General features: G+C 46.1%; 1 protein-coding gene across 1 annotated transcript; it reads left to right on the top strand.

The window, feature by feature from the left end:
* LOC144499591 (protein-lysine methyltransferase METTL21C-like) lies at window positions 1-25,445 on the top strand. Its single transcript, XM_078221722.1, has 5 exons — window positions 1-96; window positions 19,275-19,392; window positions 22,917-23,074; window positions 23,554-23,671; window positions 24,529-25,445. The coding sequence occupies exons 2-5, from the start codon at window positions 19,287-19,289 to the stop codon at window positions 24,936-24,938; spliced, it is 792 nt and encodes a 263-aa protein (XP_078077848.1). The 5' UTR covers window positions 1-96; window positions 19,275-19,286; the 3' UTR covers window positions 24,939-25,445.

The raw sequence follows: 25,445 nt of genomic DNA, 5'->3' as shown, positions 1-25,445 counted from the left end.
GGGTTAAGTTTATTTACTGCAGTCCCAGCCCCCAATACTGCTGACACTTGTCAACAGTGAAGACACAGAACAGTTCCGCGTCTCCTTTAGAAAAAGGTACCCGTTTTGATGCATATTTTCATATCATTCATGTGACGTTCGTTTACTCAATTTGCAAACATTCGTTTTACTTTCATTCACACAATTGGATGTTTCTAGTTTAGATTTCGGTCACGCTTTGCTGGTATCTTTGCGCTTGATTTGAATTCAGGTTTATCGTGCATTATTGTGGAAGAAATTGGTTGTGTGCTGTGTATATTGGGGGTGTTAAGAACAAGAGCTTTAAACGAGAGGTCGCGGAATTTTGTGCATACTTGGGGTGAATTACGCAAAATGCCATATTAGTGTGGGATTGGTGTACAGTCTGGCTATTAGTGTCCACTTTAAACCTCTGCTGGAATATGCACAATATGGCAACACAGTCCTCTTGGATACAGCATGTCTTAAAGGATAAACAGATACTGCAAAGGGCAGAACATGCTCCTGAAACGAGAAGGGGCAGAGTGTGGAGAACAAAGTAATTTAGGATAATTTAGAGGGCTTTAGCCTCAGTGAGGAACATTGTACGCTACACCTGCACTTCAATAAAGATACCCTCAATTGAATCCTCGACATGTTACAGCCGCAAATCAACCTTAAAGCAGGGGAAGGACTGCATTGCTAGTGGCTGTTTATATTTGTTCATAGGATGTGGATGACACTGGCAAGGCCAGCATTAGTTGACTGTCCCGAATTGAGAAGGTGCTGTAGAGTCACCCTCTTGAATCGCTGCAGTCCATGTGATGTAGGTACACCCACAGTGCTGTTAGGGTGGGAGCTCCAGGATTGTGACAGTGAAGGAACAGCAATATATTTTCAAATCAGGATGGCGCGTGGCTTGGAGGGAAATTGCAGGTGGTAGTGTTCCCATGCATTTTCTGCCCTTGTCCGTCTCGGTGGGAGAGATTGGGGGTTTGGAAGATACTTTCAAAGGAGCCTTGGAAAGTGCTGCAGTGCATCATGTATATGGTACATACATGCTGCTGTTGTGTATTAGTGGTGGATAGTGAATGTTTAAGGTGGTGAATGGATCAAGTGGGTTGCTTTGTCCTGGATGGTGTCAAGCTGAGTGTTGTTGGAGCTGCTCATCCAGGCAAGTGGAGACTATTCCATCACCCTCCTGACTTGTGCTTTGAAGATAGTAGACAGGTTTGGGGGAGTTAGGAGGTGATTTACTTGCTGCAGAATTCCTAGCCTCTGACCTGTTCTTGTAGCCACAGTATTTACACATTGATGCTGTTGGACCTGATGAGATTTTCCAGCATTTTCTGTTTTGGTTTCAGATTCCAACATCCACAGTATTTTGCTTTTACATTTATACAGTTAGTCCAGTTCAGTTTCTGGACAATGGTAACCCTCAGGATGTTGCCAGTGAGAGGGCTGTGAAGGCGACATGGGACATGAACCTTTGTATCCCGTTCCATTCAGGCAGCAGCTGGAGATGTTTGTAAGATGCCCTAGTTTGCCAGCCGTTGTTGGATAGGATGGGAGGAGGAGAATGGCAGTCACTGAGTCTCTCTATTTAACGGGAACCAAATTTCTTTCTTTCTCGGTTGCCAGATAGAGCAAGTATACAGTTACACCAGGACTACAGGCTTCCTTGTGATGCAGGCAGTAGGGACTGCATGCAAATCACTTTGTTGGGTATGATATTCCTGATATGTCTGCCATATACCAGAACCAAAAGGGATTCCACTCCTTCAATGTCCAGCTGGTGTGTGACTGTAGGCAGCAAATTGTGCAGCTCAATGCTTAGTGCCCTGGCAGTGGTTATGATGTCTTCTTTCTGCAGCCCACTGCTGTGTCATCAGCTACCACAGCAAATTATAGGGTTGTTACTGGGCAAGAAGACATGGCTGATGACGTGTGCAACCAGTGCACCCGTGTACAACATGCATACACTGAGAGCCTTGCTACAATATGAAATATGATAGAGCAGACCATCTGTAAGACCATAAGACATAGGAGCAGAATTAGGCCACTCGGCCCATTCAGTCTGCTCCGCCATTCAATCTTGGCTGATTTATTTCTCATCCCCATTCTGCTGCCTTTTCCCCATAACCCCTGATCCCCTTATCAATCAAGAATCTATCTATCTCTGTCTTAAAGACACTCAATGACCTGGGCTCCATAGTCTTCTGCAGCAAAGAGTTCCAAAGATTCACCACTCTCTGGCTGAAAAAATTCCTCCTCAGCTCTGTTTTAAAGGATCGTCCCTTTAGCCTGAGGTTGTGCCCTCTGGTTCTAGTTTTTCCTACTAGTGAAAACATCCTCTGCACGTCCACTCTATCCAGGCCTTGTAGTATCCTGTAAGTTTCAATAAGATCCCCCCTCACCCTTCTAAACTCCAACGAGTACAGACCTAGAGTCCTCAACCGATCCTCATACAACAAGCTCTTCATTCCAGGGATCATTCTTGTGAACCTCCTCTGGACCCTTTCCAAGGCCAGCACATCCTTCCTTAGATATGGGGTCCAAAACTGCTCACAATACTCCAAATGGGGTCTGACCACAGTCTTATGCAGCCTCAGAAGTACATCCCTGCTCTTGTATTCAAGCCGTCTCAAGATGAATACTAACATTGCATTTGCCTTCCTAACTGCCGACTGAACCTGCACGTTAACCTTAGGAGAATCTTGAACAATGACTCCCAAGTCCCTTTGTGTTTCTGATTTCCTAAGCATTTTCCCATTTAGAAAATAGTCTATGCATTCCTCCTCCTTCTGTTGCGTCCATATGTGTCCGTTCCTCCTTCCAAAGTGCATAACCTCACACTTTTCTACATTGTATTCCATCTGCCACTTCTTTGCCCACTCTCCTAACCTGTCCAAGTCCTTCTGCAGCCCCCCATTGCTTCCTCAATGCTACCTGTCCCTCTACATATCTTTGTATCATCTGCAAACTTAGCAACAGTGCCTTCAGTTCCTTCCTCCAAATCGTTAATGTATATTGTGAAAAGTTGTGGTCCCAGCACTGACCCCTGAGGCACACCAGTAGTCACCAGTTGCCATCCGGAGAAAGACCCTTTTATCACCATTCTCTGCCTTCTGCCAGTCAACCAATCCTCTAACCATGTCAGGATCTTACCCTTAACACTATGGGCACTTAACTTATTTAACAGTCTCCTATGCAGCACTTTGTCAAAGGCCTTCTGGAAATCTAAATAAATCACGTCCACTGGCTCTCCTTTATCTAACTTCCTTGTTACCTCCTCAAAGAGCTCTAACAGATTTGTCAGACATGACCTCCCTTGACAAAGCCGTGCTGACTCAGTCCTACTTTATCACGCAGGCTGGAACAATGGTTCTGGTCTTCTGGAGGAGCCTGTGGTGTTCAATGGAATGGGTGTCAGGATTTATGGTGTGCTGTATGCTGCACAATCCCACCACCACAAGGGGACAATCCTAGTCACCAGTTATACAATAAGTAATTAAGGAGCAGGGAGAGGAGCAGTCGGAAGAGGAGGAGGAAGGGTGAAGGGAATCTAGACATCTCCTTTCTATCTGGGCTTTCCATGAAGGAATGATTCGAGTGAGACAACAGCAACCACATAGCCAATTCCCCATTCACCAACCCTTCCACATCTTACCTTCCCTTTGTCACTGACATCACAGCACCACCTTGGCCTTAATGCACAAATAAAACTCATCCCAAAATAATCATTCCCAACCAAATTTATAATGGAAATTATTTTGCATACAAAAGTTAATAAAACACATGTGCATTCCCTTAGTGCCTGTGTCCTGTGTGTCTTCATCTGTCCTGGTGCTCCTCCATTGTGTTACCCTCATGGCTGCAGCATAGCTGGTGGGAGGCTGCTGAGCTTCAGTATTAGAACCTTGCAAATGGTCTTGGATGATAACCTTGAGGAGTTGTGGATCAGAAGCCCTGGCTATAGATTGCACCCCCTGGGCATGGATAGCAGCAGTCTGGGCTGGCTGGCCCAGGGTACTAGTGGAGTGGCAGTGGTGGGTGAATAAATGCTGTCTTCCAAGAGAAGGACCTTAGGATTGTGCTTCATGAAACAATACTCCCACTGGACAGCACTACAGCAATGCTAGAAATCTATTGGAGGACAGGTTGTTGCTGTAACAACCCACAACCCTTTCCACAATGTAATCCACACCCTCCAATGGCAGCAGCAGTCCCTCACAAGGCACGATCTAACCTTGGCTGAGATGTTTGACTTTCCACTGCTGATGCTACAATGGAAATTGTGACACTGGCTATCGGACGCTATATCGTGACTGGGTCCACAAGTGTGGAAACAGAGGTGGCCTTCACTTTTGCTGGAAAGAAGGGGCTGGAGGCCCAAGGTGAAACCCTGTGTCCGATTGGTGCTAGATTCTCCCTTACTCCTCGACATTGATCACAAGCCTTTTGCCATTTCATTGTGCATACCCAGCAGTGTTTAACATCTGGTTCCTCGGTACCAGAACGCTCTTATTGACCTGGCTGATCATAGATCATAGAATCCTACAGTGCAGAAAGAGGCCATTCAGCCCATCGAGTCTGCACCGACCACAATCCCACCCAGGCCCTACCCCTATATCCCTACATATTTTATCCACTAATCCCTCTAACCTACGCATCTCAGGAAACTAAGGGGCAATTTTATCATGGCCAATCAACCTAACCCGCACATCTTTGGACTGTGGGAGGAAACCGGAGCACCCGGAGGAAACCCAAGCAGACACGAGGAGAATGTGCAAACACCACACAGACAGTGACCCGAGCCTGGAATCGAACCCAGGTCCCTGGAGCTGTGAAGCAGCAGTGCTAACCACTGTGCTACCGTGCCGTTGTTCTAATTTTGCCCCATATCTGGTCTGCAGGCCACTCATTTCCATCCTCTCACCATGTACACATCTTGCTTCTGATCTAACCTCTCAGATATGCACAGTGCCAGTTCCTGAGCTGCTGGCTACAAGTGCAAATCAAGTAGCGGTTCTGTTTTCATCATCACTTTAGTCTTGATGTTCCTCCATTCCTTGGCCAGGTAGCACCTGTTGAGCATCTTAAAGGAGAAAGACACAAAGGTAAGGACATGGTGGGGGCACGGGGGTGCGGGCAGGGATGCGGGCGGGGGGGGTGTGGGAATGTGCGAGATGCCCGCTTTCATAGCTTACAGCTTGCAAATAAGAAGTGAGTGTGGGATGCGTGGGAAGTGGGATGTGAGAAGTAGGATTTGGGTTGAGGATACGACAGATACCGGACCCCTTATCTGGTGTCGTAAAGTCTGGAAAGACCCGGAAATCAGACCCTGCACTGGAAACTACAATCGCCATTAACATTGCTGTCTGTCATAGCCATGTTAAAAGTACTGAACCCCTGCTCTTTGAGTGCAGGATTAACAGTGGAAGTTGACTTGATCTACCGTTCAGCCCTTCATCTCCCTATTCCAACTGGGTCAATCTCAGTGGAGAAATCAACCTGCCTTTAAGTTATCCTCCCCCAGCCCACACATGTTCCCCTGCTCCCTCCCCAACCACCTCCCCCACGTCTTCCCCCTCCCCCTCACCCTCACATTTCACCTCCCCCACCCCTGCACATTTCACCTCCCATTCCCCTGCACATCTCACTCATTCCCATTCCCAATCACATCATGCTCCCCCCACTTCTACCTCCCCATTCCCCTGCATGTCTCCCCCTGCATCTGGTACATTTTGGCTCCTGTGCTTTCTAGATATATTTCCAGTACCTGTATCATCATCAATGATTTCAGCCCTGCCACTGGCCAAAGCCTCAGCAATGGGTACTTCAGCCATGCTCAGCATTGTCTCTTCGATGATGGGACAGGAAGTGCAGACACTCCGGTCTCCCTTTGGTTAACTCCTGCTGTCTCTGGTTGTGCCACCCCGGGGCTGCAAGAGAAGGGAGTGTTTCAATGAGTGTGGTGCAATGTGTGCCTGAGGTGCTGTCTTGGTTGAACTGCAGTGTGTGCAAGCTGTGAGATGTGGGGGTGAGGTGCTAATTGTGTGGGAGTGAGGTGAGGCATATGAATATTAGATAGGAGTCAATGATAGAGATTGTTCGTAGGTGAGTGGTTTGGAATTGAGCTTTGTCCGAGGCTAACGTTGTAGTTAATCGGATGCAACTTTTGACGATGCATTCACTGTAACCTTCATGCAGCACTGCTTGACTGCTGGCATCAACCTCCAAAGCTATCTGCTCACACTCCTTCCAGAGTATGAGATTGAGTGGGGCTCCAAGCCCCATTGGACATCCCGCCTCCATCAAGTTCTTTGGCACAGTGTTTAAAAACCTTGTAGTTCACTCGCTCCCACGTTGTTGCTTTCTTCACTGTTTCCCGGGTCACATTTATTTCCCGGACAGTTCTCAGTGCGTGCTCCTGTCAAACTGTACCTCCTCTTGTCTGGGTGGACTGCTCCAGGCTGCTGAGTGCCCCTGTGCACAATCTCATTCTGCTCCGACAAGCACTCCAGCTGCTTCCGACATTGGAGAATTTCAGCCTGTGATGTTCTGGTAACAGGGCACACGCGTGATCTCTCTGCCTCTCTCCTCCATAGCTTGTATTGACCTCAGCTGCAGTGTCCCACCACCGGTCCAAGTCTTCTCCTCGGTTCCCTGTGAGGACAAGAGGAACACAGTAAGAGTTTTAACAACACCAGGTTAAAGTCCAACAGGTTTATTTGGTAGCAAATACCATTAGCTTTCGGAGCGCTGCTCCGACAAGAGGAAAGCAGGAAAACACATTGAACACATCCTGCTCATCAATGTGGTTTGAACGGTGGTCACACACATTTTACAACATGGGTGGCCTCTATTCTGAGTGCCTCACATCCACATAGAACTCCTGGTTACAGGACGTACATGAACCATATGCGGATCAGCTACATTGTGTAGCTGATGGGTATACAGCAAAGTGAAGACGTTGTATCAGGCTAAGGACTGTGGGAGCAGCAAAGAACAGGATGTGCAGCTATGGGATATACAGAGGAATTGAATGGACAGTGGCTGTTGCTGTGTCTTGATCAGACAGTGAATGAATGTCGTATTCCTGAGAAAAATATGACCCCCCTGACAGAGGCATGACTTAATATTTGTGACCAAAAAGACAGTGATTTATTAGTGCCTGTCGTTGGAATACGTGACTGGGAGCATATTTAGTACCAGCAAGATCTCTATAAGCGACACAGAGAGTGGAATTTTACGAGATTTTTTCTAAGTATTCAGCTAGCATGAAAACGGGAGAGTTCCTGATCCGTTTTTCGGGCGAGCTTTCACTCCCAATCGTATGCACTCAGTCTTTGAAAATATGGGTTAGACCATTTCTAGTCACGAGGGGCAGTGGGCGGGGCCTAATTCGCCAGACAGCCAACAGTTTAGATTAGAGTCACAAACTGCGCGTGCGCAGGAAAACTGGAAAAAACCAGCTCTGCTGACAGAACCGCCACCCATCCCACCCCCGGGCCAGATACAGCCCCACCCCCCCCCACCCCCCTCCATTTGACATGGCTCTTTCTGTACCCACAGGAGAAGAATACCCATAATCACCAGGAGAGGATGAAGACAGGGGGTGGTGTGCCTGAGATCCAGGTCCTCACCCCCTTTGAGGAGCGGGCACTGGAGCTTGCGGGAGAGGAGGAGATGCAGACCATTAGTGACAGCATGGTCAGGCTGGAGCATAGAAATGAGCAGCTGCCAATCCTCCACTTTTTGGAAAAATCTCAAGCAAGTTGGAGCCCAGATTCCTCTCCCTTCCTTGCATTTAACCTTATGTCCTGTGTTGCAGGAAGGGACCCCGCGTGCCTAGGCCATCTGGCATAATGGCCCCCACTGCTGCTCCCACCCATCCTGCCCCTGACAGGGGGAAGAAGGAGGCACAAGACATGACATGCACAGGCAGCTGGGATCAAGTGGATCCCTTGAAGAGTATAGAGGATGTAGAGATAGAGTTAAGAGAGAAATCAGCAGGGCAAAAAGGGGACATGAGATTGCTTTGCCAGACAAGGCAAAGGAGAATACAAAGAGATTCTACAAATACATAAAAGGGCGAAAGAGTAACTAAGGAGAGAGTAGGGCCACTCTATGTGCGGATCCACAAGAGATGGGTGAGATCCTAAATGAATATTTCCCATCAGTATTTACTATTGAGAAAGGCATGGATGTTAGGGAACTTGGGGAAATAAATAATGATGTCTTGAGGAGTGTACATATAACAGAGAAGGGGGTGCTGGAAGTCTTAAAGCGCATCAAGGTAGATAAATCCCCGGGACCTGATGAAGTGTATCCCAGGACATTGTGTGAGGCTAGGGAGGAAATTGCAGGTCCCCTAGCAGAGATATTTGAATCATCGATAGTCACGGGTGAGGTGCCTGAAGATTGGAGAGTGGCAAATGTTGTGCCTTTGTTTAAAAAGGACTGCAGGGAAAAGCCTGGGAACTACAGGCTGGTGAGCCTCACATCTGTAGTGGGTAAGTTGTTGGAATGTATTCTGAGAGACAAGATCTACAGGCATTTAGAGAGGCAAGTACTGATTTGGAGACAGTCAGCATGGTTTTGTCAATGGAAAATCATGTCTCACAAATTTGATTGAGTTTTTTGAAGGGGTAACCAAGAAGGTAGATGAGGGCAGTGCAGTTGATGTTGTCGACATGGACTTTAGCAAGGCCTTTGACAAGGTACCGCATGGTAGGTTGTTGCATAAGATTAAATCTCACGGGATCCAGGATGAAGTAGCTAAATGGATACAAAATTGGCTTGATGACAGAAGACAGAGGGTGGATTTTCAAACTGGAGGCCTGTGACCAGCGGTGTGCCTCAGAGATTGGTACTGGGTCCACTGCTACTTGTCATTTATATTAATGATTTGGATGAGCATTTAGGAGGCATGGTTAGTAAGTTTGCAGATGACACTAAGATTGATTGCGTAGTGGACAGTGAAGAAGGTTATCTCGGATTGCAATGGGATCTTGATCAATTGGGTCAGTGGGCTGACGAATGGTAGATGGAGTTAATTTAGATGAATGCGAAGTGATGCATTTTTGTAGATCGAACCAGGCCAGGACTTACTCAGTTAATGGTAGGGTATTGGAGAGAGTTATAGAACAAAGAGATCTAGGGGTACAGGTTCATAGTTCCTTGAAAGTGGAGTCACAGGTGGACAGGGTGGTGAAGAAGGCATTCGGCATAGTTGGTTTTATTGGTCAGAACATTGAATACAAGAGTTGGGACATCTTGTTGAAGTTGTACAAGACATTGGTAAGGCTACACTTGGAATACTGTGTACGATTCTGGTCACTCTATTATAGAAAGGATATTATTAAATTGGAAAGAGCGCAGAAAAGATTTACTAGGATGTGACCGGGACTTGATGGTTTGAGTTATAAGGAGAGGCTGGATAGACTGGGACTTTTTTTTCTCTGGAGCGTAGGAGGCTGAGGGGTGATCTTATAGAGGTCTATAAAATAATGAGGAGTCTAGATCAGCTAGATAGTCAATATCTTTTCCCAAAGGTAAAAGAGTCTAAAACGAGAGGGCATAGGTTTAACGTGAGAGGGGAGAGATACAAAAGTGTCAAGAGGAGCAATTTTTTCATACAGAAGGTGGTGAGTGTCTGGAACAGACTGTCTGAGGTAGTAGTTGAGGTGGGTACAATTTTATCTTTTAAAACGCGATTAGACAGTTACATGAATAAGTTGGGTATAGAGGGATATGGGCCAAATGGGGGCAATTTGGACTAGCTTAGTCATTTAAAAAAAAGGGCGGCATGGACAAGTTGGGCCGTTTCCATGCTGTAAACCTCTATGACTCTATGACAGCTCAGAAGACACTTCGGAGGAAGTGGATGAAGGGACCTCCGAGACTGGCACCAGTTTGTGTCAGCTTCCACCTCGCAACTCACCATCCCAGACACTCTCACATCGGTGGGTCAAGTTAGTGGCGAGGCATCTGGGTCACTCTCTGATGTGCATGACACATCTGTTGATGTACATCAGGTTGAGGAGGGAACGTCCGAGGCGTCTGGCACGCGGGGGCCAGCCGGAGGCAACGATTCAGCTGGCCCCAGGCTACATGCTGGGCACCTGAGGTCACTTCTCCCTCAGCTGCTGGAGATGCAGCAACAGAGCCAGGTAATGCATGAAGGGACCGACTACGAGGCTGTTGGGAGGAGTCCCAAAGCTTTCTGGCGGACCTGTCTTGTGTGGTTCCCAGGCCAACACTGCAAGGATGGCGTCTGCAGTGGAAAGCCTGGGGCAAGGGATCCTCACCATGAGTGACAGGCTCCAAGTGATGGCCAAGTCACAGTAGACCATGGCAGAGTCCCAGAGGGCCATGGTCCAATCACAGCGGGCCACAGCTAGGGCCTCAACAGGCTTATTGAGATTCTGCAGTCCATGGCTGAGAGGCTCGAGAGCTTGCAGGAGATCCAGCAGAAAAGTACTAAGACACAGTGGGCTATGGCTGCAGCCTTTGAGGACATGGCCGACTCACAGAAGGTGATGACTGAGAGGCTGCAGAGATTGCTGGAGACCCAGTGGGACAGCACCAAGACATAGCGGGCTATGGCAACAGCCCTTGAGAACGTGGCCAAGTCACAGAGGGTCATGGCTGAGGGGCTGCAGAGAGTGGCCCAGTCTCAGAGGCACTTGCTGCAGCCATTGACAGGTGGCCCCTGACTCAGAGGGCCATCGCAGAGAGCTCGACCACCAGGGCAAGAACACAGGTGGTCCTCCAGGACTGGCAGGGCCAGGTTGTCGTCGACTTGGGTACAACCAAGATTATGGCACTAAGAGTACTCAATCTTCCAAGCTTTATTACTCATGCACGAGGAGGACACAGATGCAGTGGGATGCACTGCGAGGTGTTCTGTCGATTCATACACAGATGTATTGCAGTTATAGTTCATTCTAGCAAATGAGAAACAAGCAACTTTCTAATCCTTAATTTACATACACAGTCCACCAATCATAGTATAGCTTTTTGTTCTTTCTTATCCAAGTGAAAACTGTCTCCTTCTAATCCATCATTAGCATAATATGTCACCATATCCTGTTTTTGGTAGGAGTTCTTGTACTTTCTTTGGTTCCTGTGACCATGGCCATGCCAGGCAACACAGTGTTTAAGATACGGACACAAGGTGAGATTAGTCACTTCTCTGAATAAGCAACCACTGACATCACTCAGGCCTTGTTTGCACGTAAACACTTTCCATTCTTGCTGACAGCGCTGTCTGCCATAGTTGTTGTAACTTAATTTCCACAAGGTGATGCCAGAGCTTCTGGAGCTCACTGCAGAAGCACCGCCGTCTCATGGAGTGACCCAGGGGTCCACAGTAACCCCGAGGGAGGAGGGAGGGCCCGAACCCGTGCCGGGGTCTTCCACCCAGGAGACTGCGGCTGTGGCTACACCTTCTGACTCCCCCCTTCCTGACACCGGGGCATCTCCAGGGTAGCAGGATGAAGAGGGTGTCATGGTTACCTCCCTGACACCTGGAAGCCGGCCAGGGCCCTCAAGGTCCAGGCCTCCAGAGGACGCTCGCCAAGGGCATCACAGGCCACGGGGCACAGTAGCCAACTGGCTACTTCCACCTCCGATGTACATACTGGGAAGACACCAAGACACAGTGGTAGGCCACTTAAGGCTAAGAAGTTGTAGCAGCACTAAGATGGCACAGGTGAAGGGCAACACTAGATAGACAGAATATTTAGGCACTTTGCAGTCTCAAGTTCACACGTTTTTATATTATCACTTATTTTGAAGGCACTATTATTGGCAACAATAAATGTAATTTCACCCCACACCCGTGACTAACTTGTCTCTGATTAGTCTCTAACAGGGATGTACTTACCCCAACAGTCGCCGGAGGGACCCTGCACATTGATGTCAGTGGGGGATGCCCCTCAACGCACTGTTGCTGAGAAAATCAAGGTGCTCAAATAATTCACTGGCTACAGCGGGTGGCATGCATTGGCAGCGACTTACAGCATCTGGCATGGCATTCCCAGAGCCCACAAGAGATTCCTCCTCTTCCTCCTGCTGGGCAACCTCTTCCCCAGCAATGCCTGGCTGGTCGGTCTCCACATCCTCCTCCTCCTCCAAAAAATCCCCTCGCTGCAGCGCAAGGTTGTGTAGGGCACAGCACATCACCACAATGCGGGACAATATCAGGGGTCTATATTGGAGGGTCCCGCCAGAGCAGTCCAGGCACCTGAACCGCATTTTGAGGAGCCGTATGCACCACTCCACTGTTGAATGGGTGGCAATGTGGGCCTCATTGTATCGGGTCTCTGCATCAGTCTCAGGCCTCCGCACAGGCATCATCAGCCAAGCCCAAAGCGGGTACCCGTGTCCCCCATGAGCCATCCCTGCACCCTGGTCTCCTCCTCAAAAACCTCTGGGACATCAGAATTCCTCAATATGAAGCTGTCCTGCACACTGCCGGGGTATCTGGCGCAGACGTGCATAACATTCAGCTGATAGTCACACACCAATTGCGCATTTATTGAATGGAAGCCCTTTCTGTTCATGAATCTTCCTGGATTCTTCACTGGGGCCTTGAGGGCGACATGGGCGCAGTCTATAGCCCCCTGCACATTTGGCATCCCCGCAATTGCTGTGAACCCTGCGGCCTGGGCTTCCTGCTGGCCATGGTCAAAGATCAAATTTAATATTCTGGCCAACCCGGACATACAGAGCATCCGTGACCTCCTTGTGGACGGATGGTTGGAAAATGCCACAAAGATCTCCACTGGCGGCCTGGAAGGACCCGGTGGCATAAAAGTTTAAGGTGGCCGTCATTTTCACAGCCACTGGGAATGAGTGACCCTCCCGTGCACCGAGCTGTCAGGTGCTGCAAGAAACGGCACAGGTGTCGCACTGCCTGCTTTCGGAGCCGGAGAAGCCGGCAGCACAGTGTCCAACACTCACGTGTGGAACTGCTGAGCTGTCCGCTCCCTCCTCCTCCTGCCCCCTCCTCAGGGCAAATGGTGGCCACATGCTGCCTGTGGCGGCAGTCTGTCTCTGCACCTGCGAGTGGTAAGGCCTGGGCCTCCTCTGCCCGTAATTCATCCTCCTGTTTCTCCTCCTCACTCCAGCGGCAACCAAAAGAAAAGCAAGATCAATGGGTTGCATTGCAAAAGCCATCTCGTCAATCTGAAGTGGGGGGGCGGGGAAATTTGGGGAAGGGGAGAGACCGGTTGAGAGGTTAAAGAACTCTGCTCACCCCCACCCAGCAACACACACTCCCAGTGCCCCCCCACAGACCCCCAGCAACAAACACTCCCCATACTTCCCCACAGCCCCCCAGCAACACACACTCCCCTTACCCTCAGCAACACACACTCCCACAGTCCCTCAGCAACACACACTCCCTATACCCCCCACAGACCCCCAGCAACACACACTCCCTATACCCCCCACAGACCCCCAGCAACACACACTCCCCTTACCCTCAGCAACACACACTCCCACAGCCCCCCAGCAACACACACTCCCCTTACCCTCAGCAACACACACTCCCACAGTCCCTCAGCAACACACACTCCCTATACCCCCCACAGACCCCCAGCAACACACACTCCCCTTACTCCCCCACAGAACACCAGGAACACATGGTCCCAATACCCCCCCACCACAAACCCCCAGCAACACACATTCCCCATAGATCCTACAATGGCAACACAGCCCCACCACGCCCCACTCACAAGCACACATCCAGAACCCATGCAGTAGTGTCCACAGACAGTGCTGCTCGACAAGTCCCGAGGCTGCAGCACTGCCACTTCAGAGAGTTTCCAGTCCATCCCTCACAGCAGCAATTATTGCTGCTGCCTGCACGAGGACCCAGAGTCAGCGCTAAAACCCGAGGTCAGCGCTCTGACCCGGGCCCGTGCTGAGAGTCCGAGGCTGGACCCCATGAGCAACAACAGCCCCCCACCCCCCCCCCCCCCAACCCAAAACCCAACATGGCTGATACGAAACAACCCCCTGTGAGCAGCATGGAGCAGTTTAAATGCAGAGACTTACCTCCTCGCTCACCCTCTCTGCTCAAGTACCTCAATGTGACTTTTATACTTGTGGTGTTTTTCTGACCGATCCGGCTGCAGCGAGCGGTTAAGGCGGGTGAGCTGGGACGATTGGGAGTGAAGCTCACTAATGACATTGTGGTGAATGCAAAAAAATGCAAATTGACATTGCGCCCATTTTGGGCGGGGTCCCGATGGCGCTGATTTTCTTTTTTTGGTAAAATGCGAGAACGGGCGCCATTCCTGCTCGTCACATCATGCCCGATTTTACTACTTCTTCCTGCTGCAAAACGGGCACAATGAGGTCGTAAAATTCAGCCCACAGACATTGGCAGCAGTAACCCAAAATCAACCATTGACACAAAGCAGCAAGACCCTGAGTCTGGGACTTCAGAGACATTGGAACAAAACCTATCATAGGGAATCTGATCAGTTTGCCTCGCCACGGGTAGCATCGCTCAGTCCAATGTCATGAGTTTCGATATTTTGTAATACCCTTTGAATATTTATGTGTGTGACAGAGTAGGTCAGAGGTTAGTTGCTCTGCGTACAATGAAGTTTGATACCCGGTTTGTGATAATTTGGTACAGTGCAATAAAGGAGAGTTGTTGTACAGTAATTTGAGAGTTTGAGTGTCTTTGTGGTGTCAGTTGACCTGATTTCGAGGGCTATGATAGTCATGCTGCTTGGAGATCTTCAATGGCTATCTCTGCTCCACGAATCCACTTTTCTTGCCGGGCTGCAGGTGGTTATGGAAGTGTCTGTGACACTGTAGTCGGGTGTGTCTGTGTTCACCCTCGGCACTCACAATCAGTGCAATCTCCGGCCATTTGTGGTGGTTGGGGAGAGTTTTCTGCCCACTGGGTACAGGATGTCTCTCTTGCCTCTCACTGACTGAACCAGGAGCTCCAGGTCCTGGTCACTGAATTGAGGTGCACTTGATGCCTGGCTCTACATTAATGTTCTCCTCTGGGGCATTCTGACATGGCAACAAACAAAGCACATGGTTCTTATGCGTGCTCACCACGTGTTAACTCACAATCCGCTGTCCAGCTGGATAACACTAGTGAGTGGCAAGCTGACAACTGGTACTGGTTATGTGTGTGTTGGGTGGGTGTCCTCACTGTGCTTGTCTGCATGGCAGGGGTGATTAATGAGCGGTCGTAACACAGTTTGAGGACCCAGATGGCTTCATTTGATTTGATTTATTATTGTCACATGTATTAGTATACAGTGAAAAGTATTGTTTCTTGCGCGCTATACAGACAACCATACCGTTCATGGAGAAGGAAACGAGAGAGTGCAGAATGTAGTGTTACAGTCATAGCTAGGGTGTAGAGAAAGATTAACTTTGCCAAATCTATAAGAAATTGCATTAAAGCATTGTTAGAGAGTTTAAAAGAGTTAGAATAAAGATTTAGAAGCATAGAACGAGAGTAAAAAATAGAATTAGAAGGTATGCTGGGTACAGCTTGCAAGAAGTCACCTCCCTTCAGCGCCATTGTGACCTGCTGGGACTCGAGGTTTTGTAAACCCGGAGAGGAAACCCTAAACTGTGTTTCCGATCATAATTGCTGCAGAGAGCAGACATTTGATAGGAGAGCAGCTATAGGTGCCAAGAGTGAGTCAATGCTGTTTGTGGCAGTCCCTTGAGCAATAGAGACAGCCAGCAAGGGAATTGCAGCTTTTATTGGGTAGGTTATTATGCCAACTTTACCACAGTTATAAACCTGTTGGCCTTCATGCATGCTCAGAGAAAAGTTGACGACTCACATGACAAAGGTCAGAGATGACTTCACAGAACTGGGTCAGTTCTCTCCTCACCAGTCTCACCTCCCGGCAGTGCCCTTCCAGAGGCAGGCCTTTATATCAGGGCTGCACCGTGACTGATCCACCTCTGCATCCAGGCCCATTTCCAACACTGTGGAGTTTCCAAAGTCAGCAATCCCGTCTCCATCGCGAACCTGTCCTCCCAGCACGAAAATAGGGCAGGCGGCACCTCCACAATAGAGACAGGATCACAGGGTCAGGAAAATTCCCGACACCTCCTGCCCCTCTTGAAGATGAAAAGCAAACATTCGAATGGCTGGGAACACAAAGATGGCATGCAGTCCATATTCCATTGGAAAGGCAAGAGTTCATCACACATCTTGATCCCGGCTTTCAGAGGCAAACCAATTTAAGCCCTAAAGCAGATTTGCAAGAAATAAGTGTCATATTCACTACTGAATAAAGGAGTTGCATGTCTGTATATTCCCAGCATTGACTGAAAAATAATCTACTAAAGGTTGATAAACGATCAACCTAAAAACATTAACGTATACCTCAGTAATGATGAAGAATAACACTCAGAGAGGAATAGGTCCAAGAAATATGATCAAAGTGTTCCTTTTAGTTGGGTTTAAACAAATAGTGTAATGGACTAGATTCAACAAATGAGCAATTCATTACCTACCGCACTTTGAAAGAGATATTCCGTGTCTCAGTTTGTACAGTATACGTCCCAGTCCGAGGTTGAATGACTTTCCACCTTGTAAAAAATATTTCCTGATAGAGTGAAGCATGGGGAAAAGTGTAACCGTATTGCTCACTCTACTTTTGATTAAAATTACATTAACAGTACAACAGAAAATAACTGAATCCTCTCAGAACAAAGGCAAAATACCGCAGATGTTGAATATCTGAAATTAATGTCGGAAGTGCAGGAAATGTTCAGTCGATTCTGAAGCATTAGCAGAATCAGAGATAATGGATAGAATTTTGCCATGAGCGCAAGGACATTTCTGGCACAAGGCACCTTGGATTGGTCACGGATAGATCCAGCCATGTACAAATTCACAACCAAGCTATGGTGCTGGGGAAATTTACTGAGGCCAGCTCAGGTGATCAGTGGCACTTGTTTCTTCTTTGTGTTGGTTAGTTTGAGAGGTTTCTCTGCAGGACTGTAAAATAACAGCATTGTTCACGCAATATTCTTTGCATTTCTCAAAAAAATATTAGGTTTACCACTGGGATTGGAAGTGCAATCAGATTAGTTGAAAAGCAGATCTTGAAGGTACCAAACCAATTGAGTTAGCTGGAGGACATCACTGTGTGAACTAATTAAGACATTATTGTTAATTAATTTGAAGCAAGAATGTTTTAATGAGCTGTTGTCTTCTGGGGGTCATAGTCAACAGCAGCAAAATAATTTTAAAAATATTGAGAGTATCTGAAAGTACAGATACTAGAAATTGGAATGCAAAGTGCAAATCTAACAAAAAAAATACTTTGAGCAGAACCCCCTACATTTACCCTCTTGTCCTCCATCTCTACGCCAAACATAAAGCAACCATAAAGCAACCATGAGGTGCTGTGGGCCATCAGTAGCAGCAAAATTGTACTCAATCTGCAACATCATGCCCAGCATATCCCCCACTCTACCAACACCATCAAGCCAGGGGATCAACCCTGGTTGAATGAAGAGTGCAGCAGGGCAGGCTCGGAGCAACACCAGGCACACCTAAAAATGAAGTATCAACCTGGTGAAGCTACAACACAGGACTACTTGCATTCCAAACAGCATACACAGCAAGTAATAGACAAGAGCTCAGCTGTTCCACAACTAACAGCTCGGATGTAAGCTCTGTAGTCTTGTCACATTCATTTGTGAATGGTAGTGGACAATTAAACAACTCACTGAAAGAGGAGGCTCCACAAATACTCCCATCCTCACTGATGGAGGAGCCCAGAACATCTGTGCAAAAGATAAGGCTGAAGCATTTGCAACAATCTTCAGTCAGAAGTGCCAAGTGGATGATCCATTTCAGCTGCCTCTGGAGGTCCCCAGAATCACAGATATTATTTTTCAGCCAATTTGATTCGCTCCACATGATACCAAGAAATGGCTGAAGGCACTGGATACTGCAAAGGCTACGGGCCCTGGTAATATTCCAGCAATCGTACTGAAGACTGCGCTGCAGCTTCACTAGGTTGATACTTCATTTTTAGGTGTGCCTGGTGTTGCTCCGAGCATGCCCTGCTGCACTCTTCATTCAACCAGGGTTGATCCCCTTGCTCCAGAACTTGCACACCACTAGCCAAACTCTTGCAGTACAATTACAACACTGGAATCTACCTGGCAATGTGGAAAATTGCCCAGGTATGTCCTGTACACAAGAAACAGAACAAATCCAGCCTGTCCAATTATTGCCCCTTCAGTCTACTCTCGACTGTAATGTGATGGATGGAAATATCATCAACAGTGCTTTCAAGCAGCACTTGCTTAGCAATAACCTGCTCTCTGGTACTCAGTTTGTGTTCTGTCAGGGTCACTCAGCTTCTGACCTTGGTTCAAACATGGCCAAAAGAATTGAACGCCAAAGGTGAGGTGAGAGTGTCTGCCATTGTCATCAAGGCAACACTTGACTGAGAATGACATCAAGGAGCCCAAGCAAAACTGGACTCAATGGGAATCAAAGGATCAGAGCCTAGGATTCTTGCAAGTGACCCACCTCCTAACTCCCCAAAGCCTGTCCACCATCTACAAGACACAAGTCAGGAGTGTGATGGAATGCTCTCCACTCGTCTGGATGAGTGCAGCACCAACAACACTCAAGAAGCTCAACACCTTCCAGAACAAAGCAGCCCACTTGATTGGTATCCGTTCCACAAATATTCATTCCCTTCACCACCAACCAACAGTGGCAGCATGTGTACCATCAACAAGATGCATTGCAGGAACTCACCAAGTATCCTTAGGCAGCACCTTCCACACCCATGACTGCTACCATTGAGAAGGACAAGGGGCTGGGAACACCACCACCTGGACGTTTCGCTCCAAATCATTCACCATCCTGCATTGGAAATATATCACCATTCCTGTCACTGGGTCAAAATCCTGAAACTCCCTCCGTAACAGCACTGTGGGTGTACTTACACCTCAGCTTCAAGCAGGCAGCTCACCACCACCTTCCCCAAAGGCAATAAATACTGGTTGAGTCAGCGACACCCATATCAGGTAAATGAATAAAAAATATTGAGAGTTTATCCCTAATAGTGAGAAATGCTCCTCAGTTACTCCCCCAGCCGCCTGTGGCTCTTTCCGTTTGGATTGGGGCCGGTATCTTCCTATTTGCCATCCCTTGTCTGCCAGTCACTGAACTCCACTCAACTGATACCCCAAAATGTATTATTCTTCACTAATCTGATTTGTGACTTGTGCAGTATATTTCTGGAATGGAGACCAACTCTATGATAGATATATCTGGAGTAGATGAAGAAGAGTTTGAAATCCAACAGCAAGAAGAGCAGTCAGAAACGGATTCTTCTGATGAAAATGAAGGTATAGTTATATTTAACCAATATATCTTTTATAGCATTTGATCAACATTCTTCTAGTAAAAATGCATTTATCTTTCTCTTGGAGCAAGGATATGTGTACATATATAGTACAAATATCAAGTATAGAAATGTCAAGAATCTTCAAAGGTATTTAATGGGCTAATATTAAAACCTGGAGTTGAAGTTGTAGATTATAGAGAGAACTCTGACAACTCTATGTTAAAATAATTGTTTGTTGACCTACTTGCAGAGCCATATGCCAAACTTAGATTACAGGGAAAAAAAATGGTGGCATACGGAACAACAGCAGCAAGAACAATGAGTACAAAGCTATGACCTGGGCTCGATGTGGCATGGCGGCACAATGGTTAGCACTGATGCCTCACAGTGCCCGGGACCCAGGTTCGATTCCTGGCTTGGGTCACAGTCTGCACATTCTTCCCGTGTCTGCGTGGGTTTCCTCTGGATGCTCCTGTTTCCTCCCACAATCCAAAAGACGTGCTGGTTAGGTGCATTGGCCTGCTAAATTCCCCCTCAGTGTACCCGAACAGGTGCCAGAGTATGGCGACTAGGGGATTTTTCACAGTAACTTCATTGCAGTGTTAATGTAAGCCTACTTGTCTCACTAATAAATAAACTTAAACTTCTAGTAGTGAAGGTGAAACTATCAACATCCCCCCCTTTTTACTCCACAGGAACTGACGGCGACTTCTGGAGTTCACATATGTACAGTTCAAGATGGAAATCCAGATGTTGCTGCCTCTGCTCCTTCATAGTTCTCCAGTTTTGAAGCCCCCCCCCCCCCCCCCCCCCCCCCCCCACAGACTGCAATCAAGTAACAATGATTGACTAATGAGGACTCTCACATTCACATTATTAGTCTTGCTGTAAAAATCCTTGAAAAAGTTACAAGCTGTTGAATAGGCTTTTAACAGCATACTCAGATCATACTGTTAAACAGCTTCACCAGTCCTGAAAATCTAAAACTAATTTTATATTTGTTGAGCGACGGATTGCAATATGATTAAAATATTAAAAATATGGATTTTTAAAAAAAGTTTATATTTTATGTTCAACCTTAAACCCAATTATATATAAACAACCGTTTATTTCGCTATTTGCAAAATTTAAATTAGAAATGAAGGAACTGGAAGTGGCTTTTACTTCCTGATCTTCTGTGAGAAAACTGCAATTTGATTGGTTGCTTACCTTGCTTGATGACATCATTGGAGTCCTGGAGATCCCCTTGACTTGTCCTCAGATTTAAACAAATGTCTGGAAAGGGGAAATCCACAAGCAGAGATCACTAGATCGTGTGGAGAGCTTTCTTTGAGGTCAGCAGCAAATACCCCCCCATCATTTTGCCAGTGACCACAAAATCTGAACCAACATTTCTTTTGGAAACAATGTAGATTTACACCATTGTAATAGTTGGCTCTGCATTTATATCCCTAAAATGTATCAATTTGCTTGATTTCACTGCCAAGCATTGTGATCTCGATGTCCTTTACCATCAAACTATGTAAATAAGTGTTAACCGCATGTATGCAGCATAGATCTACGGAGCAGTTGCTCATAAACCTCAGGTGTTGCAGATATTTATATTAATTGTAAGACAAAGGATTGTTCAGGTGCCTTTGTGGTATCTTCCTTGTTCTGTGAATGATGCTGTTATTTCCCACTGAGTAACAGCCTCAGTCATCAATGTGAAAAGTCACAAAATACTGCAGCTACAAGATGTTTTGATGTATTTCTAAATGACATGTGATTCTATTTCTCCTTGTGTTATTTATATTAGTGTTTCCCCTGATTCTGCCCCAAACTCCCAGCGTTGCTATTTCCACATTATTGCAAGGAGGCAGTGAAATTTAAACAAGTGAAATATCACACATTTGAAATTTGTTTTCCAGCAACTCTTTTGTTGTTCTTTTCTATAAATTTTGTGAGGATATGAAGCTTAACACCCATTGACATAGAACATAGAACAATACAGTGCAGTACAGGCCCTTCGGTCCTCGAGGTTGCGCCGATCTGTGAAACCAATCTAAAGCTCATCTAATCTACACTATTCCAATATCATCCATATGTTTATCCAATGACCATTTAAATGCCCTTAATGTTGGCGAGTCCACTACTGTTGCAGGCAGGGCATTCCACGCCCTTACTACTCTCTGAGTAAAGAACCTACCTCAGACATCTGTCCTATATCTATCACCCCTCAATTTAAAGCTATGTCCCCTCGTGCTAGCCATCACCATCCGAGGAAAAAGGCTCTCACTGTCCACCCTATCTAATCCCCTGATCATCTTGTATGCCTCTATTAAGTCACCTCTTAACCTTCTCTCTAACGAAAACAGCCTCAAGTCCCTCAGCCTTTCCTCATAAGATCTTCCCACCATACCAGGCAACATCCTGGTAAATCTCCTCTGCACCTTTCCAATGCTTCCACATCCTTCCTATAATGCGGCGACCAGAACTGTACGCAATACTCCAAGTGCGGCCGCACCAGAGTTTTGTACAGCTGCAACGTGACCTCATGGCTCCAAAACCCAATCCCTCTGCCAATAAAAGCTAACACACCGTACGCCTTCTTAACAACCCTATCAACTTTCAGGGATCTATGCACATGGACACCGAGATCTCTCTGCTCAGGAGAGCTTGCATGTAAAATTTTGGAAATACTTCCATAGTATCTCCTACAATTGATCTTGCATAAAATCTATCTTGAACAACACCAAATTTCCTTGATATTGCACCTTTAATATAGAAGAACAAACTTAGGTCAGAATTTTCTGGCTGTTCACACCAGCGGGATCTTCTGGTCCCCCGACAGTGCACCCCCACTGCGGGTTTCCTGATGGTGTGGGGTATAGTCAGTTGGAAATCCCATTGACAGCAGAGGGACCAGAAAATCCTGCCACCAGTGAATAGCACGCCACCTCCCACCCCAAGAAAAATGTCACAGGAAGGTCAGAAAATCCCCCCCTCCCCCACCCACACCTTGGATGACTTACAGATGCTGAATCCATTAGAGATATAGATGAAGAGCAGGATGAGAGGGCTGGACGAGGGAATTCCGAGCATAGAGCTTACGTGGCTCAAGGCAACACCACAAGCTGTGGACTGAAGGGAGGTGGTGGATAAGACGTTGGAATGGAAGGGACAAGGAATTCAAGCATGGGGGGAAGGTTGTAGGACTGGTGGAGATTACAGAGATGGGGGAAGCAAGACCATGAATTGTTAAAGATAAGTCAGAGGATTCTTTTTCAGTGCCAGCCTTTCTCAGAGTTAAAGTAACGTTTTAGTTACCCCAACCCCCGCCCGAGGAAATTTTAAGTGAGAAAATGGAAGGCAGATCTTAATCAAGGTTTATTTTCAATTATGTATAATATAATGCATCTTACATAAAGAGCAATATGTCATTAGCCTATATATTAATGGATGAATTGTTGATAGCACATTATCATTTCAATTCAAATTATATTTTCTTTGATTATTTGTAGATTTATGTTTTCTTCCCACTAGAAATTCCCTTGGATATCAAAACATCTTCGGCTACTGCTCATCAAGTTTGGTCCCCCTCAGTTTATGGCTGCTTTTCAAAGGAACGCTACCTGTTTGCAGGTTATGAGATCACCATTTCTGAATCTATTGATCATTTTGGAGCAGTGACCTGGCCAGGGGTATGTCTAACATAACATATTCAATTTGCAACTTAGACTTGGGGAGGTGAAAGGAAATTGGAGACAGAGGCTGGGATTTTCTCCGAAAGGAGCGAAGGCTGATGTCGGGAGGGAAAAACAGCATTGGAGCCCGTCGATGGGAATGGCAGCTTTCCCTGCCATATAATGTGGGGAATGGCAATGGCAGCTTTAAGTCAAAGCCACTCAGTGGCTTGGAGCCTCAACAGTCTCAATCAAGGACGGCAGTCAGTCTCTGAATGCCCTTTTCTCTCAGATTTTTTGATTGTACTTTTTGTCAGCATTTCCCATTATGCCAACTGCAACAATGTTGTTTCAGATCCTGGACAAGGCGCTAACTCAAGCTCTGATATCTTTGAATTTCATCACCACCTTGCATGGAAAAAATACTTGAATTCTTCAAGTTACTTTGGAAAATATTAATATATACTTAATATATAAATAACTGTTTCTTTCCGCAGGGAGTTGAGTTATGCAATTTTCTAGAAAGCAACTGGATGGAATTCAACCTTACTGACAAGAATGTAATAGAACTGGGTGCTGGAACAGGACTGGTGTCTATTATGGCTGGCTTACTGGGTATTTATATTTTTCTTCCTGTTTTCACCTTTGCAACAACAACTTGCATTTACATAGCACCTTGAATGTAGAAAACCATCCCAAGTAGTTTCTGAGAGTGGACACCTGATCAAAAAAGCAGCAGCAGTCAGAAACTTAGATGAAGAAGGGTTTTTTTTTTCAAGAGGATCTTGAAGAAGGAATGGTCTTGAGGAATAGAATAATGTTTAAGGCTAAGTACCATTGGGAAGGGAGGATTGTGGAACCAATGTGTAAAAGGCTGATATCAGAAAAACAGACACTTGTGGGGAGGGGCTCTAACAATGGAGAAGCCAGGAGAGATGGAGATTTAAACATAAGTGCTGTAAAAGCACTTATTGCCTCCCCGAAACTCTCCTTACTTTTCAGCTGCCAGACTTGTAAAACCCAGAAACCAGGTTAAATCAGCACTGCCAGTCTCAGTAAAATATAGAAATTGTCGATCCATCTCCTGAAAGTGGCTTGGCTGTCTACCTTTTCTCTGTTACACACAGAAATTGGGTTGGGATAGTGTTTCAGATTTAAAAACTTATAAACATCTGACACAACCCCAATCCACCTGTTTTTTGGGGTGGAAATTCAGCTTACAGTTTATTTCAAACAAATTGAGAAGTAGAAGGTCAGTTACTCGAGAATTTTGATTTAAATAAATCTCAATTTAAATTTTACATTTGTATTGACTGACTTACACAGGCCCGCAGTGAAGGTGAAGCCATATGCACTGTAATTAATTTACAAATATAGAGTAATAATTTGGTATCATTCATTGAATATAGATTGATAATAATGCCTATTTTGCATACACCTGTATATCTGATTATTTATCCATTTTCTCTCAGGTGCTTATGTAACTAGTACAGATCTCACTTGTGCGTTTGGAAACTTGCAAAGTAATCTTATGAGGAATACACGCTGGAGAAGCAAGCACCAAGCCCAGGTTAAGGAGCTGGCTTGGAATGTGGATTTAGATAAAAACTTCCCTCGGTCTGATTACCATTACGATTACATCCTAGCAGCCGATGTTGTTTATCATCATGACTTTCTGGACGATTTACTGGCTACATTTGACTATTTTTGTCAATCAGGCAGTGTAATACTGTGGGCAAACAAATTAAGATTTAATTCAGACTACAAATTTTTGGAAAATTTCAAGGCAACATTTGATACCATAGTTCTGGCAGAGAACTCTCAATCGGACATAATAATAATTAAGGGGACAAAGAAGGCACGATTAGTGAAGAATACATAGTGGGAAACAGGCATGTTTTTCATTCAAAATAATGCACTTAATTGAGAGGAAAGAATGGATTCTGTTAAATCTATCTTCAGTAAACCCTATATGATATTCAATGCTTTTGAAAATTTTGCTCATGTAACATGCTGTATATAGATTGTTCAATTATTTTAGTAGTCAGTTTCTTTTTATTTTAACATTGAGCACATTGAAATACAATGCAAAGTTTTATTCATTATTCATCAATAGCTTGCATTACTTGTCATTCAATTCACTTTAGTTTTGCATTAAAAGTGAAATCTGCTGTCATTTACAATCAGGCAGGGTACAAAATTCAGAAACTGAGGGCCGTCCAACATGGTGTTGACGGCAGACACACCTTTGGTGCGAGCCACATCAGACCCCATATAGGTGAGGATGTTAGCTCGTGCACAGTCAGAATCTAGGGGAAGGATGCAGAACAGGACTAAAGAAGGAAATTAGGAGAGCCAGAAGGGGTCACGAGAAGGCCTTGGCAAGTAG

Source organism: Mustelus asterias, chromosome 10 (genome assembly GCF_964213995.1).
Source record: "Mustelus asterias chromosome 10, sMusAst1.hap1.1, whole genome shotgun sequence".
NCBI lineage: Eukaryota > Metazoa > Chordata > Chondrichthyes > Carcharhiniformes > Triakidae > Mustelus > Mustelus asterias.
Note: the sequence above shows the minus strand (reverse complement) of the source record. Positions and strands in the feature narration are given on the sequence as shown.

Bases quoted from the DNA above. Each gene is read 5' to 3' on its own strand.
- LOC144499591 (XM_078221722.1), top strand. From the start codon at position 19,287: ATGGAGACCAACTCTATGATAGATATATCTGGAGTAGATGAAGAAGAG. The intron at 19,393-22,916 runs GTATAGTTATAT...TCTTCCCACTAG, and splicing joins TTCTTCTGATGAAAATGAAG to AAATTCCCTTGGATATCAAA. The intron at 23,672-24,528 runs GTATTTATATTT...ATTTTCTCTCAG, and splicing joins TATTATGGCTGGCTTACTGG to GTGCTTATGTAACTAGTACA.